Here is a 14,124-nt window from a genome sequence, read left to right on the forward strand (position 1 = left end):
AAAAAAATGAGTAACCTTACACCTTTGCAAAATCATGTTGCATTGGAGTAGGAGGTAAATTTAAAATGTAATTACAGATTTATAGTTGAGGTAGGGCATGTCCTAGATCAACTTTACATTTCAGTGTACAAATAAAGCTATCAAGTATTTGTGTGCTACATGAAAAAACAGTCAGTATTAAACTTATGTACAAAATAATAAACTAATTTGCATTCCCTTGCATTGCAGCATGGTTTTGTCCAGGAGATTACTTACCGTATTTTTCGCTCCATAAGACGCACTTTTTCCCCCAAAAAAAGTGGGGGAAAAAGTGTGTGCGTCTTATGGAGCGAATACTGCATGCCAGAAAGGAAGGAAGAAAATAAAACTTACATGTCCAGCGTGGAGAAGCGGGTCCCGGCCAGGCTGCAGATCCTCCTGAGCGTCCGTCCCCCTGCCTATCTGTGAGGACCTAGCTATCACATGGGACGTCCCATGTGATAGCTAGGTCCTCACAGATAGGCAGGGGGACGGACGCTCAGGAGGATCTGCAGCCTGGCCGGGACCCGCTTCTCCACGCTGGACATGTAAGTTTTATTTTCTTCCTTCCTTCAGGAGGATCCGCAGCGCTGAAGACACCTGAGGGAATAAGATAAGGCTATAGTGTTTGTGTGTGTGTGCTGGAGGCTATACTGTGTGTGTGCACTGGAGGCTATAGTGTTTGTGTGTGTGTGCTGGAGGCTATAGTGTGTGTGTGCCAGTGTGCTAACATAGCATGTGTGTCTAAGAGTGGGGATCAGTGTGTTAATATAGTATGTGTGTGTGTTGGTGAGTGTGAGTGAAGGGACCAGTGTATTTTGTGTGAATGAAGGGGTCTTCTCTAAAACTAGGTGCGTCTTATAGTCAGGTGCGTCTTAAGGAGCGAAAAATACGGTACTCATTTTTTTTGCCTTTCTTTCCCTAATGAATCAGGCCCTATATGTATAGGTAATAAAGCACAAATACTTAAAAAAAGAAACTCTGCTTCACAAACTGTTAGATCTTGCTCCACTCTCAATATATAAGATAGTATTATTAAAAAAGGTTAGAAGAAACCCTGTATTTACTATAAATATATAATATTGGACACCAATGGGGTCATGTAGAGTTGGATGCAAAGTGCAGTTTGCTGCGTTTAGTGCACCTTTTTAAATTACATACAGGGCTCTAGTTATGATTTTGGCCATATGAAGACTGAATCATTTTGTGATTATAATTGCGCCCTCTATGATTGAATTGGTGTAACGGGGAGAAGGAGAGTACATGCAAGCGTTGCCAAAATACATTAGTGGCATGTTGGAGCGAATGCAACTTATGTAGAATGAGACTCAGACTCACATGCGCCTGTCAGGAGATAGGATACTTGCGGGAGCTTTACCACTGATGTCCGATATGAACAGATGATAACTACCAGCTGAGATGTGTGCGCCTCAACATACCTGTGTAAAATGTGTCTTTTTTTGGATGCAATTTACATCTCATTTCAGACGGACACTAAATCTACATGATGCCCTAAATGTTCTGGGAACGATCATCATCAACATTTATTTATATAGTGCCAGCAAATTCCGTAGCGCTTTACAATTGGGAACAAACATTAATAATACAATATTGGGTAATACATACAGACAGAGAGGTAAGAGGGCCCTGCTCGCAAGCTTACAAGTTTAAAGTTAATTTACATACAGAAATCAATGTTATTAGTTCAATGGTAAGCATACTTTTACAGGAATAAAATGATTTGTTCTGATTTTACAGCCATGATCTTTTAATTACAATTCGCTTTTCTATGAATGTGTACTAATAGAGTATACAAATGTAACTGGACCCCTACATTTGTATTAGTGCTTATTATAGTATTACTATTTGAATGATTAATATAAAATAGCATGTATTGAAGTTCTATTACCTGAAGTTTTATTAAGGACATTGTTCAGTGTCTCCTTTAGGATATCTAAATCCATTCGTGTTAGAATAAGCACCTGTCAAGAATCAAGGGCTTTTTTGAGAAGATAACAATCAAACTTTGGGTGAACAGTACAAGCAGCTCAGTTTATCAATCAAAGACAACAATTTGGCACAGAAATAAAGCATTCTATCATTCTGTTTTTCTTCCAGTCTTCATTTCTCTTAGTAACAGGCCGAATATACGGCAGCTTTTACAAAAGCAGATGTACAATTTATATATATGTACAGTGCTTTTTATGTAAGAAAAAAGGTGCCAGAACTCACATCACATAGTCAATCACTGTACACACACCCACACACGTCAGTTGTGTAACAAAGCATAATGGTAGCCGCCCGCAGTAAGCTCTCATCGTGCGACCACACGACCAATCACAAGCTGAGCAGCGCCACAAGCCGAGCAGTGCCATTATAACCAGCATGATCAAAGTACGCATGCATCACACGACACACAAGCAGACTCGACACACAAGCAGCCAGCAAGCACCGTTTTAATGATTTTGCGACCCTCCTGCTGCGCTCGGGGCGATTCAAGTCCACGACCAAACATGAAATGTTCAAAAGTTACTTTTAAAACTTGGAAAATTCGTTGAATAAAGGTGACGGAACTCTGTTCCGGTGAGTTCTATGACAAAAAAAAGCACTGTATATATATATATATATATATATATATATATATATATATATATATATATATATATCTCCGATACAAAGGCACAAAATGATCAGTAACTTTTATCTGTTTAACATGTTGATCCATAAAGTATTTAATCACACATCTGGGAGGTTGGAATGCAGCAGAAACAGGTAATTCCTTTTCTTCAGTTAACATGAAATAACAAAACTCTGCCCTCTGCCTGCACACAGCTGCAACTACATGTGAAATCAGCTTTACGTACCTGTTGACAACACAAGCACTTACACATTAGTTAATGACTCAAAATCTGTCCAATATTGAAACAAATGTTCAAACTGATTAATTAAAAAAAAACAGAGAAAGAAAATGCATATTTTGGAGGCATCATTACGTTGCTTTATTTTCTGTTTTTCCTTAAGGCACACAACATAGATATCCACATATATGGCTAAATAGTTGTGAAATGTCTTCCGTAGCACAATGTCATTCAGGAAAGTGATGTTATGATTTTCTCTGCTATTTTCAATGTTTTTTTTTTCTTTTTAAACCCCATTATGCTCAGGAAAAAATAACACTTTTAGCACCATAAACATCCATTTTAAAAACTAAAGCATAAAAATATTTGTGGTCAAATTAAAGTAAATTATAACAAAAGTTTTCAAGGATTAAAACAAAATTAGAAAGGTTTTTAAAGGAAGAGTGCAACTATTAAAAAAAACCCATATTATTGAATGTCCAATTCTGTGTATAATGTTAATTTTCTATTTGAATCTCTCAAGAATAAGAATATTTAACAATCATATAGTATGATTATTTAAAAAGAATTGCAAATTTTAAATATTTATTAAGAATAGCAAACAATTTATTTATACTTTTACTGTATACTTATTCCTTTAATTTTTTTTATTAACAAACAACTAGCTTTATAAGAAAACCATTGAATAAATAGAGTTCTGGTTTAGCAACCCAAGATTTATTCTTCACACCTCATTAACAGTGTATTCACAAATGAGCATATATTATTTTCTGAGTGTAACAAGATTTGTAACATTTGTTTCAATTACAAAAACATTGCCATTTAAAATATGTCTGCATTTACACTGATTGACAGTTTTATGAGCTATAACTACCCCTCCCTCCTCCTCCTATTGTCCAAATACATTTGGACATGGGCTATTCTTAGTCAACTCCAATGTGTCTCCAATGTGTCCCATAAGTTTTGCAAATTATCTGATGGTGGATGTCTAGTCCAAATAGCTTCTTCCATGTTATTCCATCTTCTTGTTTGAGTAAAAGATCCTATGACTAGCCTTGTGGCATGGATAATTATGATGCTGAAATAGCCAGGGAAGTTCATTACTGCCATGAATGTATGTAACGTACGAACAACAATGTGCACAAAGCATGTGGTATTCAATCACTACTGTCACACAAACCAGTCTGTACTATAAAAACACACCCCACACTATTACACTGCCTTCATCAACCTGCACTTCTTGGCACTCAACTTTCTAAAAGACAAATTGGAGGACTTGGAAAATAGAGAGCGCCACAACAATCTCCGCTTAGGCAATATACCCGAATCAGTGGAGCCAAAGGAATTAGAAGAGTATGTTAGCAAAGTTTTCTCTTCCTTGGTCCCTACACTGTCTAATCACCTTATACAGAAAAAACGGGTACAAGGAGCACTGAGGCTTTGCCCAAAGGACTCCGATCATCCCAGAGACGTGATCTTATGACTCTTATTGTTTAAAACTAAGGACCTCATCTTTTCTGCAGTCAGGAATTCTCTATATGTTCTACAAGACGTATGTCGCATTTAGGTGTTCCAAGATATTGCTCCTTCGACGATCGCTAAACTTCGAGACCTCAGAGATTGTTATGATCTGCCTTGTATGTTTGTGTGCATTTTACCCTGTGTTATGATTTGCCTTGCTTCCCTGTGTGCATATTACCCTGCAGTACCGGTGATCCTCCAGAGGTGCTGCTGTTCGGCCTTTCCTTCTATCAGGGGTTAACTAGCACTGCTAAGTTAATCATCCACACCTGTATGTGGCCTATATATGCCTGCCTATTCCAGAATCCTTTGCTGGTCATTGAAGTTCCTAGCCTGCTCATGTGTCTCTGTTCCTGGATTACCTGCATGTGTCTCCGTTCCTGGTTTCAGTTAAGTTATTTGCTCCATTTCATTATTATTTACCTGTTGTTTGCCAAGATCTGGAAATCCATTGTTCCATTCAGCCTGAACTGTTTACTGTTTATTTTGCCTACCCTGGACTATACTTTTCTGCAATAAACAGTTTAAAACGTTTAAATCACGTGTCTGGCTCCATTGCTGTAACTAAGGAATTGGTTTTGAACAGAACCCTAACAGAATGAACAGCCAAAAAGAAAGCCTTGGAGTCATGTGGAAAAACCCTGCTTCAGATTTCTCTCATTGCAATTGATTTCATTTGTTTTTTCCCTGCAAACATGTCTGCTCTACAAATGGCTGAACAGCCTCTGCTACAGTGTCTACAAACGGACATAATTCTGTTACGCTCTCAGCTGGCTCAATTTTCTGCTATACTTTTGGACCCACTCAGGAGACTATCAGAATCTGTTTCTCTGAAATCCGATACCGTCGATTTGCTTCAGCCAACTCTGTCTGCTGCTGAATCTGTGCTGCCAGCACCTCTTAATAATACCATGACAAATTTACATTTAACTAACAACTACAGTGTAACAAATGCCCGGTTCACAGGTGGTCCACGCCCCCACCTGACTGAAGCGGAGCGGCGGCGCAGAATAACCAACAAACTGTGTCTCTACTGTGCAAGTAATATACACTTCTTACAAGCCTGTCCTCTCTGCAGACCACGACAGCCTACCAAGCCATCTTCTGTTTCCTCTCCGCATTCCGGATTTGTTTACACTTCACCTGTTCTGCTCCCTGGGATGAGACCCAATCTGCCAACCCCAGTTACCAGCTCTGAGGCGCCAGCTCCAGCCGCCTGTCCTGAGGCGCCAGCTTCAGCCGCCTGTTCTGAGGCGCCAGCTCCAGCCGCCTGTCCTGAGGCGCCAGCTCCAGCCGCCTGTCCTGAGGCGCCAGCTCCAGCCGCCTGTCCTGAAGCGCCAGCTTCAGCCGCCTGTCTGGAGGCTCCAGCTCCAGCCATCTGTCCCGAGGCGCCAGCCTCTGTCTCCTGTTCTGAGGCACAAGCCTCTGTCTCCTGTTCTGAGGTGCCAGCCTCTGTCTCCTGTTCTGGGGTGCCAGCCTCTGTCTCCAGCACCGAGGTGCCATCATCTGCCTGCAGCTCCGAGTTGCCATCATCTGCATCCAGCTCCAAAAGTGCCATCATCTGCCTCCAGCTCCGAGGTGTCATCATCTGCCTCCAGCTCCGAGGTGTCATCATCTGCCTCCAGCTCTGAGGTGTCATCATCTGCCTCCAGCTTGGAGCCTTCTGCCACTGTGTCCGGTCCCGAGTCTCCCACAGCCTCTGCACCCGAGCCTCCTGTTACCGTGCTGTCCAGTTCCGAGTCTTCAGCCGCTGCCTCCAGTTCCGAGTCTTCAGCCGCTGCCTCCAGTTCCGAGTCTTCAGCCGCTGTCTTTGTTCCTGAGCTACAGTCTGCTCCAGAGGGGGGGCTGCCCTTCCAGTCTGCTCCAGAGGGGGCGCTACCCTTCCAGCCTGCTCCAGAGGGGGCGGTACCCTTCCAGTCTGCTCCAGAGGGGGCCCTGTCCCTTCAGTCTGCTCCAGAGAGGGCCCTGTCCCTCCAGTCTGCTCCAGAGAGGGCCCTGTCCCTCCAGTCTGCTCCAGAGAGGGCCCTGTCCCATGCAGTTCAGCCCGAGATGCCAGTCCATGCGGTTCAGCCCGAGTTACCAGTCCATGCGGTTTAGCCCGAGTTGCCAGTCCATGCGGTTCAGCCCGAGTTGCCACTCTATGCGGTTCAGCCCGAGTTGCCACTCTATGCGGTTCAGCCTGAGTTGTCACTCTATGCGGTTCAGCCCGAGTTGCCACTCTATGCGGTTCAGCCCAAGTTTCCACCTGGTGCTGTTTGCTCTGCGGCTCCTCACAGTGCTGTCTGCTCTGCGGCTCCTCACAGTGCTGTCTGCTCTACGGCTCCTCATAGTGCTGTCCAGTCCGAGTGGTGTGCTCAGTCTGGGCAATCTGTTCAATGTGCCCAGCTTGCCGTCCCAGTCGAGGACTCTTGCTCTGCCGTCCCAGTGGGGGACTCCTGCTCTGCCGTCCCAGTTGGGGACTCCTGCTCTGCCGTCCCAGTGGGGGACTCCTGCTCTGCCGTCCCAGTCGGGGACTTATGCTCTGCCATCAGAGTGAGGGATTCTCCAGAGACTGCTGCTCAAGTTGAGGACTCAGAGTTTCCTAGTGAGCCAGAATGCCCAGATGCCTCTTCCAAGTCATCAGATCCTCCTCCAGTCTTTTTTGATGGAGACATCAAACAGTTTATTTTGGTTCTTCAGCTTTCCATGAAACAATTTCAAGACTCTCCAGATTACTTTGCCAACCAATTTAACCAAGTGGGTTCTATAATCATGAGTTTTAGAGGGGAGCCACAGACCTGGGCCTTCTCCCTTCTAAATTCCGATAACCCCAATATCCATAATACAATGGACTTTGTAAACGCTGTGTGCAAGAAGTACTCTCCATCAACAGATGAGTTTCCTTGTCATAATTTTTCTGTTTCCATTCCGGCCTGTGTTTCAGCTCCTATGCTTATTCACAAATCATCGAGGTCCGTTGCTTCCGTTGGACAACCTATATCTTCAAAAAATAAAAAGAACAATCACAAACAACAAACCTTGGTTACCGGCTTCATGGGCATTTCACCTTCTTCTCATAAAATTAACAGTCCTGTTCCGACTCTAGAATGGGACTCAGACTCTGAGTCTGAGATTGATACATCTAGAGACTTGGTCGATGAACTTGACAATTCTTTTTGTGCTTTTGAAGAATTGGGCTTTGTCTGCACTCCATTGGGGAAGGGCTCAATTATGTATCCAAGGAAATCCCGCAAGAGGAGTAAGCAAAAGAAGAGAAAAGCCTGAAAGAGACTTTTTATGGAGCGTCTGGAATCCGCTCCTGTAAGGGGGGATAATGTTATGATCTGCCTTGTATGTTTGTGTGCATTTAACCCTGTGTTATGATTTGCCTTGTTTCCATGTGTGCATATTACCCTGCAGTACCGGTGATCCTCCAGAGTTGCTGCTGTTCGGCCTTTCCTTCTATCAGGGGTTAACTAGCACTGCTAAGTTAATCATCCACACCTGTCTGTGGCCTATATATGCCTGCCTATTCCAGAATCCTTTGCCGGTCATTAAAGTTCCTAGCCTGCTCATGTGTCTCTGTTCCTGGTTTCAGTTAAGTTATTTGCTCCATTTCATTATTATTTACCTGTTGTTTGCCAAGATCTGGAAATCCATTGTTTCATTCAGCCTGAACTGTTTACTGTTTATTTTGCCTACCCTGGACTATACTTTTCTGCAATAAACAGTTTAAAATGTTTACATCCCGTGTCTGGCTCCATGGCTGTAGCTAAGGAATTGTTTTTGAACAGAACCCTAACAGAGATGTGACCCGTACTCTCAGAGATAATGGATACAAGGCAAAGACTTGATTCACCGGCTCAACCTTTCATGCCCAGGACAAGACATTGACTCTGCTGTACATCAACCCTCGTGATTTGCAGTCCTGACTCCCTTCCAGGGAGGTTTCAGTTGCGCATTTTCCCCCTTATTTACACAATGTTATGCTTTGTTGTCAATCTAATTTTTTGTCTAGCAAAATATATTTTTTTTTTACCTGAAACTGCACTTTTTCAGGTGCTGCTGTAACTGGTTGTTTAATACACATGTACTTATTCCTACTTTCTTAGGGACGGACAGGGGGGGTTTTCTCTGTCCCCTAGGCCACGTACCCACACATGTTGGGATCTATATACCTCCTTCTTTCTAAAAATGCACACGTTTAATTGCACTCCCACACTGTGTGCCTTGACTCAGTTTATTATAAAGGTGTGATCCACCTAGTTTATGGTTAACCCAGTTTTTAGACACTCCTCCTGTAGGCTATACCTCTGCCTTTGAGGCTTAAGCCTACTCCCTCACCCTATTTTCCTTCCTCACTGTCTGCTCCCTTACTCCAATCCCCCTCCCCCTTCCGTTCTTCCCTCACTCTTACCCTTTCCCAGCCTACTAACACACATTCTTCACACCTGGGGGCCATCTTTCTCTGCTCTAGTGGTCCTTCCATCTCCGCAGGATCCCCTTTTCCCCCTTTTCTTTTTAAACTCACAATATCTTCGCTATGTTTCTCACAATTCTCTCTCTCAATGTCAAGGGCCTGAACACCCCCCAAAAACGTTCCATGCTTTTCCACACAATACACAAGATTAAATGTGATGTTATTTTCTTACAGGTGACTCACTTCAGGGCTGCCGGCCACCCCTCCTTGTCCTCACGAAGATACTCCACGGTGTTTTACTCCTCTCAAGAAAAACGGGGTGGTAATACTCTTCCGCAATTCTGTCCCTAACATCTTGTCTGAAGTCAAGGATGATCCCGAAGGCCGTTTTTCGCATATTAAAGGGAAAGATTGGACATCTTGAAATAACTTTTGGTAACATCTTGTCGGAAGTCAAGGATGATCCCGAAGTCCGTTTTTTGCATATTAAAGGGAAAGATTGGACATTTTGAAATAACTTTTGCTAACATCTATGTGCCTAAACCAGGTCAGACGACTTACTTCTCACATTTTTTCTCTTCCCTAGACAAATCAGTTACATATCTGCACCATGAGAGCCCCGCAGGGTTGGAGACGAGATCCCCCTCCGGATCCACCCTACCCCGCATGGGAGACCTGCTTACTTACCTCCCTCGCTTCTTTATACTCCCAGATGGTGGATGCACAGGACGCGCCGCCTTTTGAGGCCACGTTGAACTCCTCCTCTTTCTTTAACCCTTCTTAGCTTTTCTTTTTCTTCCCCCTATCCCATTCCCTTTCCTTCTTCCTCCCTCTTTCTGTCTTTTCCAAATAAAACCCCCTCCCAAAAAACCCAACGACATGTTTCTCCACTAAGGGGAAACGGTGCGTTGTGATCGAAACTTTTCTATCCTCTTAGTCCCATTGCCTTGGACACTGCCTTTAAGACTATCACATTATTAATGTAATGTTCACTGTTTGCTTTACATTGGCTTATTATCCTGTACATGCACATATTGGAATCCATGTTGCTGATGAAAATAAAGAAATAAAAAAAAAAAAGGAATGCGATAATTACATCTTACATAAGACTAATTGTATCTGTAATTTTTATGCCTGTAGGGCACAGCTGGGAGGGATCATGTCCCGCTCATCTCTAAATTGCAGTTTAAAAATAAAGCTGTCCAGTATTTGTATGCTACGTGCAAAATCAGCCAGTATTTTCCCTGCATGAAAAAAATAAATAAATGCATCTGTATCCTATGTTTTGCAAAATAGTTTGTCCAGAAGCAAATTTGCAACATTTTGTTTGCTTTGCTTCTAACTCTAAGGGGCATAATCAATTAGGTTTCCGGTCCGTGGTAACGCGCGTTACCTGTGCAGTATTGCCGGTAATACGGTATCGCAATAACGATATTATTGCGGTACCGTGGATTAACTTCGCGCCCCGTTCCAACGCGATTCCGCAGACAGGAAGCGTGATTGAATATGCCCCTAAGAGTTAGATGTATGCATGTTTTCTATTGTGTGTGCAAAATATGCATTTCTGTACTGCGCATGTGCATAAAAAACTTGGTTCCATATACAGATTCGATCGAATCTTAAGCTCACGACTCCCTACACTTAGAGAGGCGAAACGGGTGTGGTAAGGGGTAAGCAAGTGTAGACCAGGTAATGGCATGTTCATGTAAATGCTACCGTCTGGACCCCTCCTACTGATGTAAATCAACTATTCCTATAGCTTAATTGATTTTTGCATTTAAACCACAGCAGGAAAGAAGATCCCCATTCGATTTTTAGAGAGGAAGATAACAGACAGTTGTTTTTAATTTAATTTGTACTTTTGTATTTGTGTCTGTATTTAGTTGTATTTTACATGAGAAATGTGACTTTTGCATTTATTAGTAACACTGTCCAGACTCTATTTTATCTTATGTATATGACACCACATTACAGTATTATATTGTGCACTAATTGTGTAATATGACTTTAGCATATACAATATACATTGTCGAGCAAATGTCTATGCTTTTATTATGCCTGGAGTAAACCAATTGCATATGCTACCTTTTTCTCCTGGTGTAAACCTGGCACATACAGTATGCTACTGCTTTGTTCTGGGGTAAATCTAGCGCATATGCTACAATTGCAGAGCTGGATGCATCAGACTCAACATATATATGTAAATATGTCTATCTTTTCTGGGAAAACTTTACGCCTACCTATTTTATATAAAAATGCATCAGACTCTACATGGGCCCCTAAATGAGGCCCATGATGTTTATTATAGATCTGATGAGGACCAAATACTACTTTGCAGAATGTTTACTTGGAGCTGCTGATGTTCCATGTTTGCTTTCTCCATCTCCTGTAACAGCGCTGTAATCTTGGGGTTCACCTCTTCTGTTTTATCTCTGACAAACTGAACGATCCTCAGCTTTCTCCACATATCATTTAAACAGGGCCCCAGAGCACTCTTGTACATATGCTTTGCTTTAGACAAGTATTCTACAAAAAAAAACAAACAGAATTGTAATTGCAGTATAAACTATTATGAAGAAAGGGGGAAGAATGAATACAACACAGGCTCAAAGTTATCTCATCTGTGTGACTATTGTAAACTGCAGTATACTGTGAAGAGGCCTATGGCGCCTGCTGAGGATATTTAAACAGCTCAATAAAGTCTTCTATGATGGATAACTTGTAAAAATAGAAACAGGCTCAGAGCTGGAATTTAACTATTACTGTATAATATAATGTCACTGTTTCCAGATTTAGTAGAACAGAAGTTTTTTTACTTTTGTTTTCTGCCATTTTTGTTAACCTGTATCCAATCATAAGGGCATATTCAATTGGGCGTGTTACTGCCGAAAGTAACGCAGCCTGCGCACTATTACAATTACTGCGGTAATAGTGCGCATAATTACCATTAGTACAGTAATCTTTAACACTGGTTTCTGCTCGCGGCTCAAGGAGCGAGAAGAAATCAGGGTTAAAATTACTGCATTACCAGTAATATAATTAACACCGTGTTGAACGCAGCCGAATTGAATTCCACCCATAATATATCACTTTTTTTTAAATGAAAGGAGAAATCCCAGTTATTTGTAGGAGTGCTGCTGGATTACAATTCTAAGTAGGCTGCTGAAAATGGGTGTAAGTGAAAGGACCAATAGGAAGTCACAAGCTCAGGCACTATATCAACTCTCTAGCTATTTAAATGGGCACTTCCCAGGGCTACACTAAGAAAAGGAACAACTGAGTAAAACGTTATATTTTAAAGGAATCCAGGCCAGTCCCATAGTGGGCTGTCTTGGGCTTGGTCACTGGGCCACCTGCATTTTGTTTCAAATGTTCCTAATTGGCTGCTGAGTCTAGTCTTGCCCCCTGGGCTAAAATTTTCCATCCCTCCCCTGGCCCTTGGGCACTTTTTTGGTTTTGCACTTGGGAAAACAGAGCACTGATCCCGGGCATTCAAGAAAACAATCTGTTCATGAAAAATATTCTATTTGTCGCTTAATCCCATTTTCAGAGTATATTTTTCCAGTAGTATATGTTTCCGGTACATACAAAATCACCATCATGCCATTCATAGATAATTAAAAATGATAAACAGTACTTTGTCTCCAAATGAAATGCAGATGTTTTACAAATGTAATTGAACATTTTGGAGCCGTGCTCCTGTAGTGACTGCATTACTTGCCCAGATACAGAGGCCTTGGATTTTTAGTTAACTTAAAGTGGGAGGCATCATATTATATTTCAGAGACCTAGTGCTGTATCTAAGGTACATGTCAGGATAAGATCTCGGAGTGTCACCAGGATGTGTAGAAGAGCCGCATTCCTGAATATCTTCATGTCATTTTCACATTTATCTCCTGAAAATTGAGAAAATATATTGTAATGAAAAAATTTGATTGCAATGTAGAAATGTTGACAACTTTTATGACTAAAGAATGAATGGGAAAGAAAGATTTGGTGATCATTTAAACTCCAGGGGGTAAATGTATGAACCTCCGGATTCTTCAACTCCGGCGAGTTCAGCATCTTCAGCGCTTAAATTTAAAGCGGCGCTGCCTTGTAAAGGGAGACTTCCCTTTACAAGGCAGCGCCGCTTTAAATTTAAGCGCTGAAGACGCTGAACTCGCTGGAGATGAAGAATCCGGAGGTTCATACATTTACCCCCACATCCCATTCACTCAGTAAGAAACATTTTGAAAAGCTGGGCATAAGCAATGGCAAATAAACTGAAAATATGGCATATTTATAGTTTAACAAATGTGATTATAGTAACCTTATTTCTGGGTTTGGTGTTTATAGGGATGTAGGCTGCTATTTGTCTTAAAAGATTTGCAGGTCCAGTAGAGATTTTTTTCAGAATATGGGGGAGCAGCTTTTCAAAAACTGTGCACCATTTTAATAAATGTTGCTTGGCAACATGTCAATTTTTCTAAGTTACATTGCCTCAACTATTAGCCCATGGAATTTATTTTCAGAAATGTTCTTTAATGTATTCTCCTCTTATGAAAATAAATATACTGGAGAAGGAACCAGAACAGAAGCGACTGGTAATAAAAGATCACAATTAGCTGAAACTGAAACTGTGAGCCAGTTACACGTTAATACTGGTGAACCCCTCATATAAAATACTGGCAATAAGAAAATGTTAGCAACCTTTTTAAGCAGAACATCATTGTTGCATAAATTGTGTCCACAGACTATGGTGAATATTTCATTTTGTTTTCACTAAGTATCTTTATGCATTTGAATATTCAGAAAGTATCATACTCATCCAAACTAAACAACAATGAAGAGCCCTATTCCAGGGAGTTTATAATCTAGAGAGAGTGACAGAAGTTCGTACAGCAGAGATGTACTTTTTACTAGGGGAAATTTGTATTGGAGTACTGTATTTGTTACAGGAGAAATAACATAGAAAACTGATATTATGTACAATATGATTAATCCCTTTAGCATTTTAGCCATTCCTTCTTAATATAAGTGAAGTAGATTTCATGCGTATTTGGCCTTCCGCTAAACCATCTCCACCAGCACCACACATGCAGTACTTGCAGGCTGACATTAACGAATAGCTAAATGTTAATCTTTCTGGAAATACTTATGGTGGACCTATCCAAAATCCCAAGTTTTCCAATACTTATATAGTAGCTTGACAGATTCTGTCTTCAACGCTTACCTGCTTTACAAAGCCTGTTTTGCATGCATAAGAGGACAATATATGGAAAGTTCACATATCTTTCATGTCACATATGGTAAGAGTTTTGTTAAATAAGGATTAAGAAAACATTC

The 14,124-nt window shown here is 41.5% G+C and overlaps 1 protein-coding gene across 1 annotated transcript in view; it reads right to left on the reverse strand.

The window, feature by feature from the left end:
* Nucleotides 1–14,124, reverse strand: part of LOC142107789 (protein shortage in chiasmata 1 ortholog-like) — a 133,715-nt gene that overhangs the window by 32,809 nt on the left and 86,782 nt on the right. Inside the window, exons 8-9 of the mRNA XM_075191411.1 lie at nt 11,144–11,322; nt 1,928–2,000 (exon numbers count right to left, since the gene is read on the reverse strand). Of these exons, the coding sequence (XP_075047512.1) occupies nt 1,928–2,000; nt 11,144–11,322 (252 nt within the window). The remainder of the gene's footprint in view (nt 1–1,927; nt 2,001–11,143; nt 11,323–14,124) is intronic.

This window comes from Mixophyes fleayi, chromosome 1 (genome assembly GCF_038048845.1).
Source record: "Mixophyes fleayi isolate aMixFle1 chromosome 1, aMixFle1.hap1, whole genome shotgun sequence".
Classification (NCBI taxonomy): Eukaryota; Metazoa; Chordata; class Amphibia; order Anura; family Limnodynastidae; genus Mixophyes; species Mixophyes fleayi.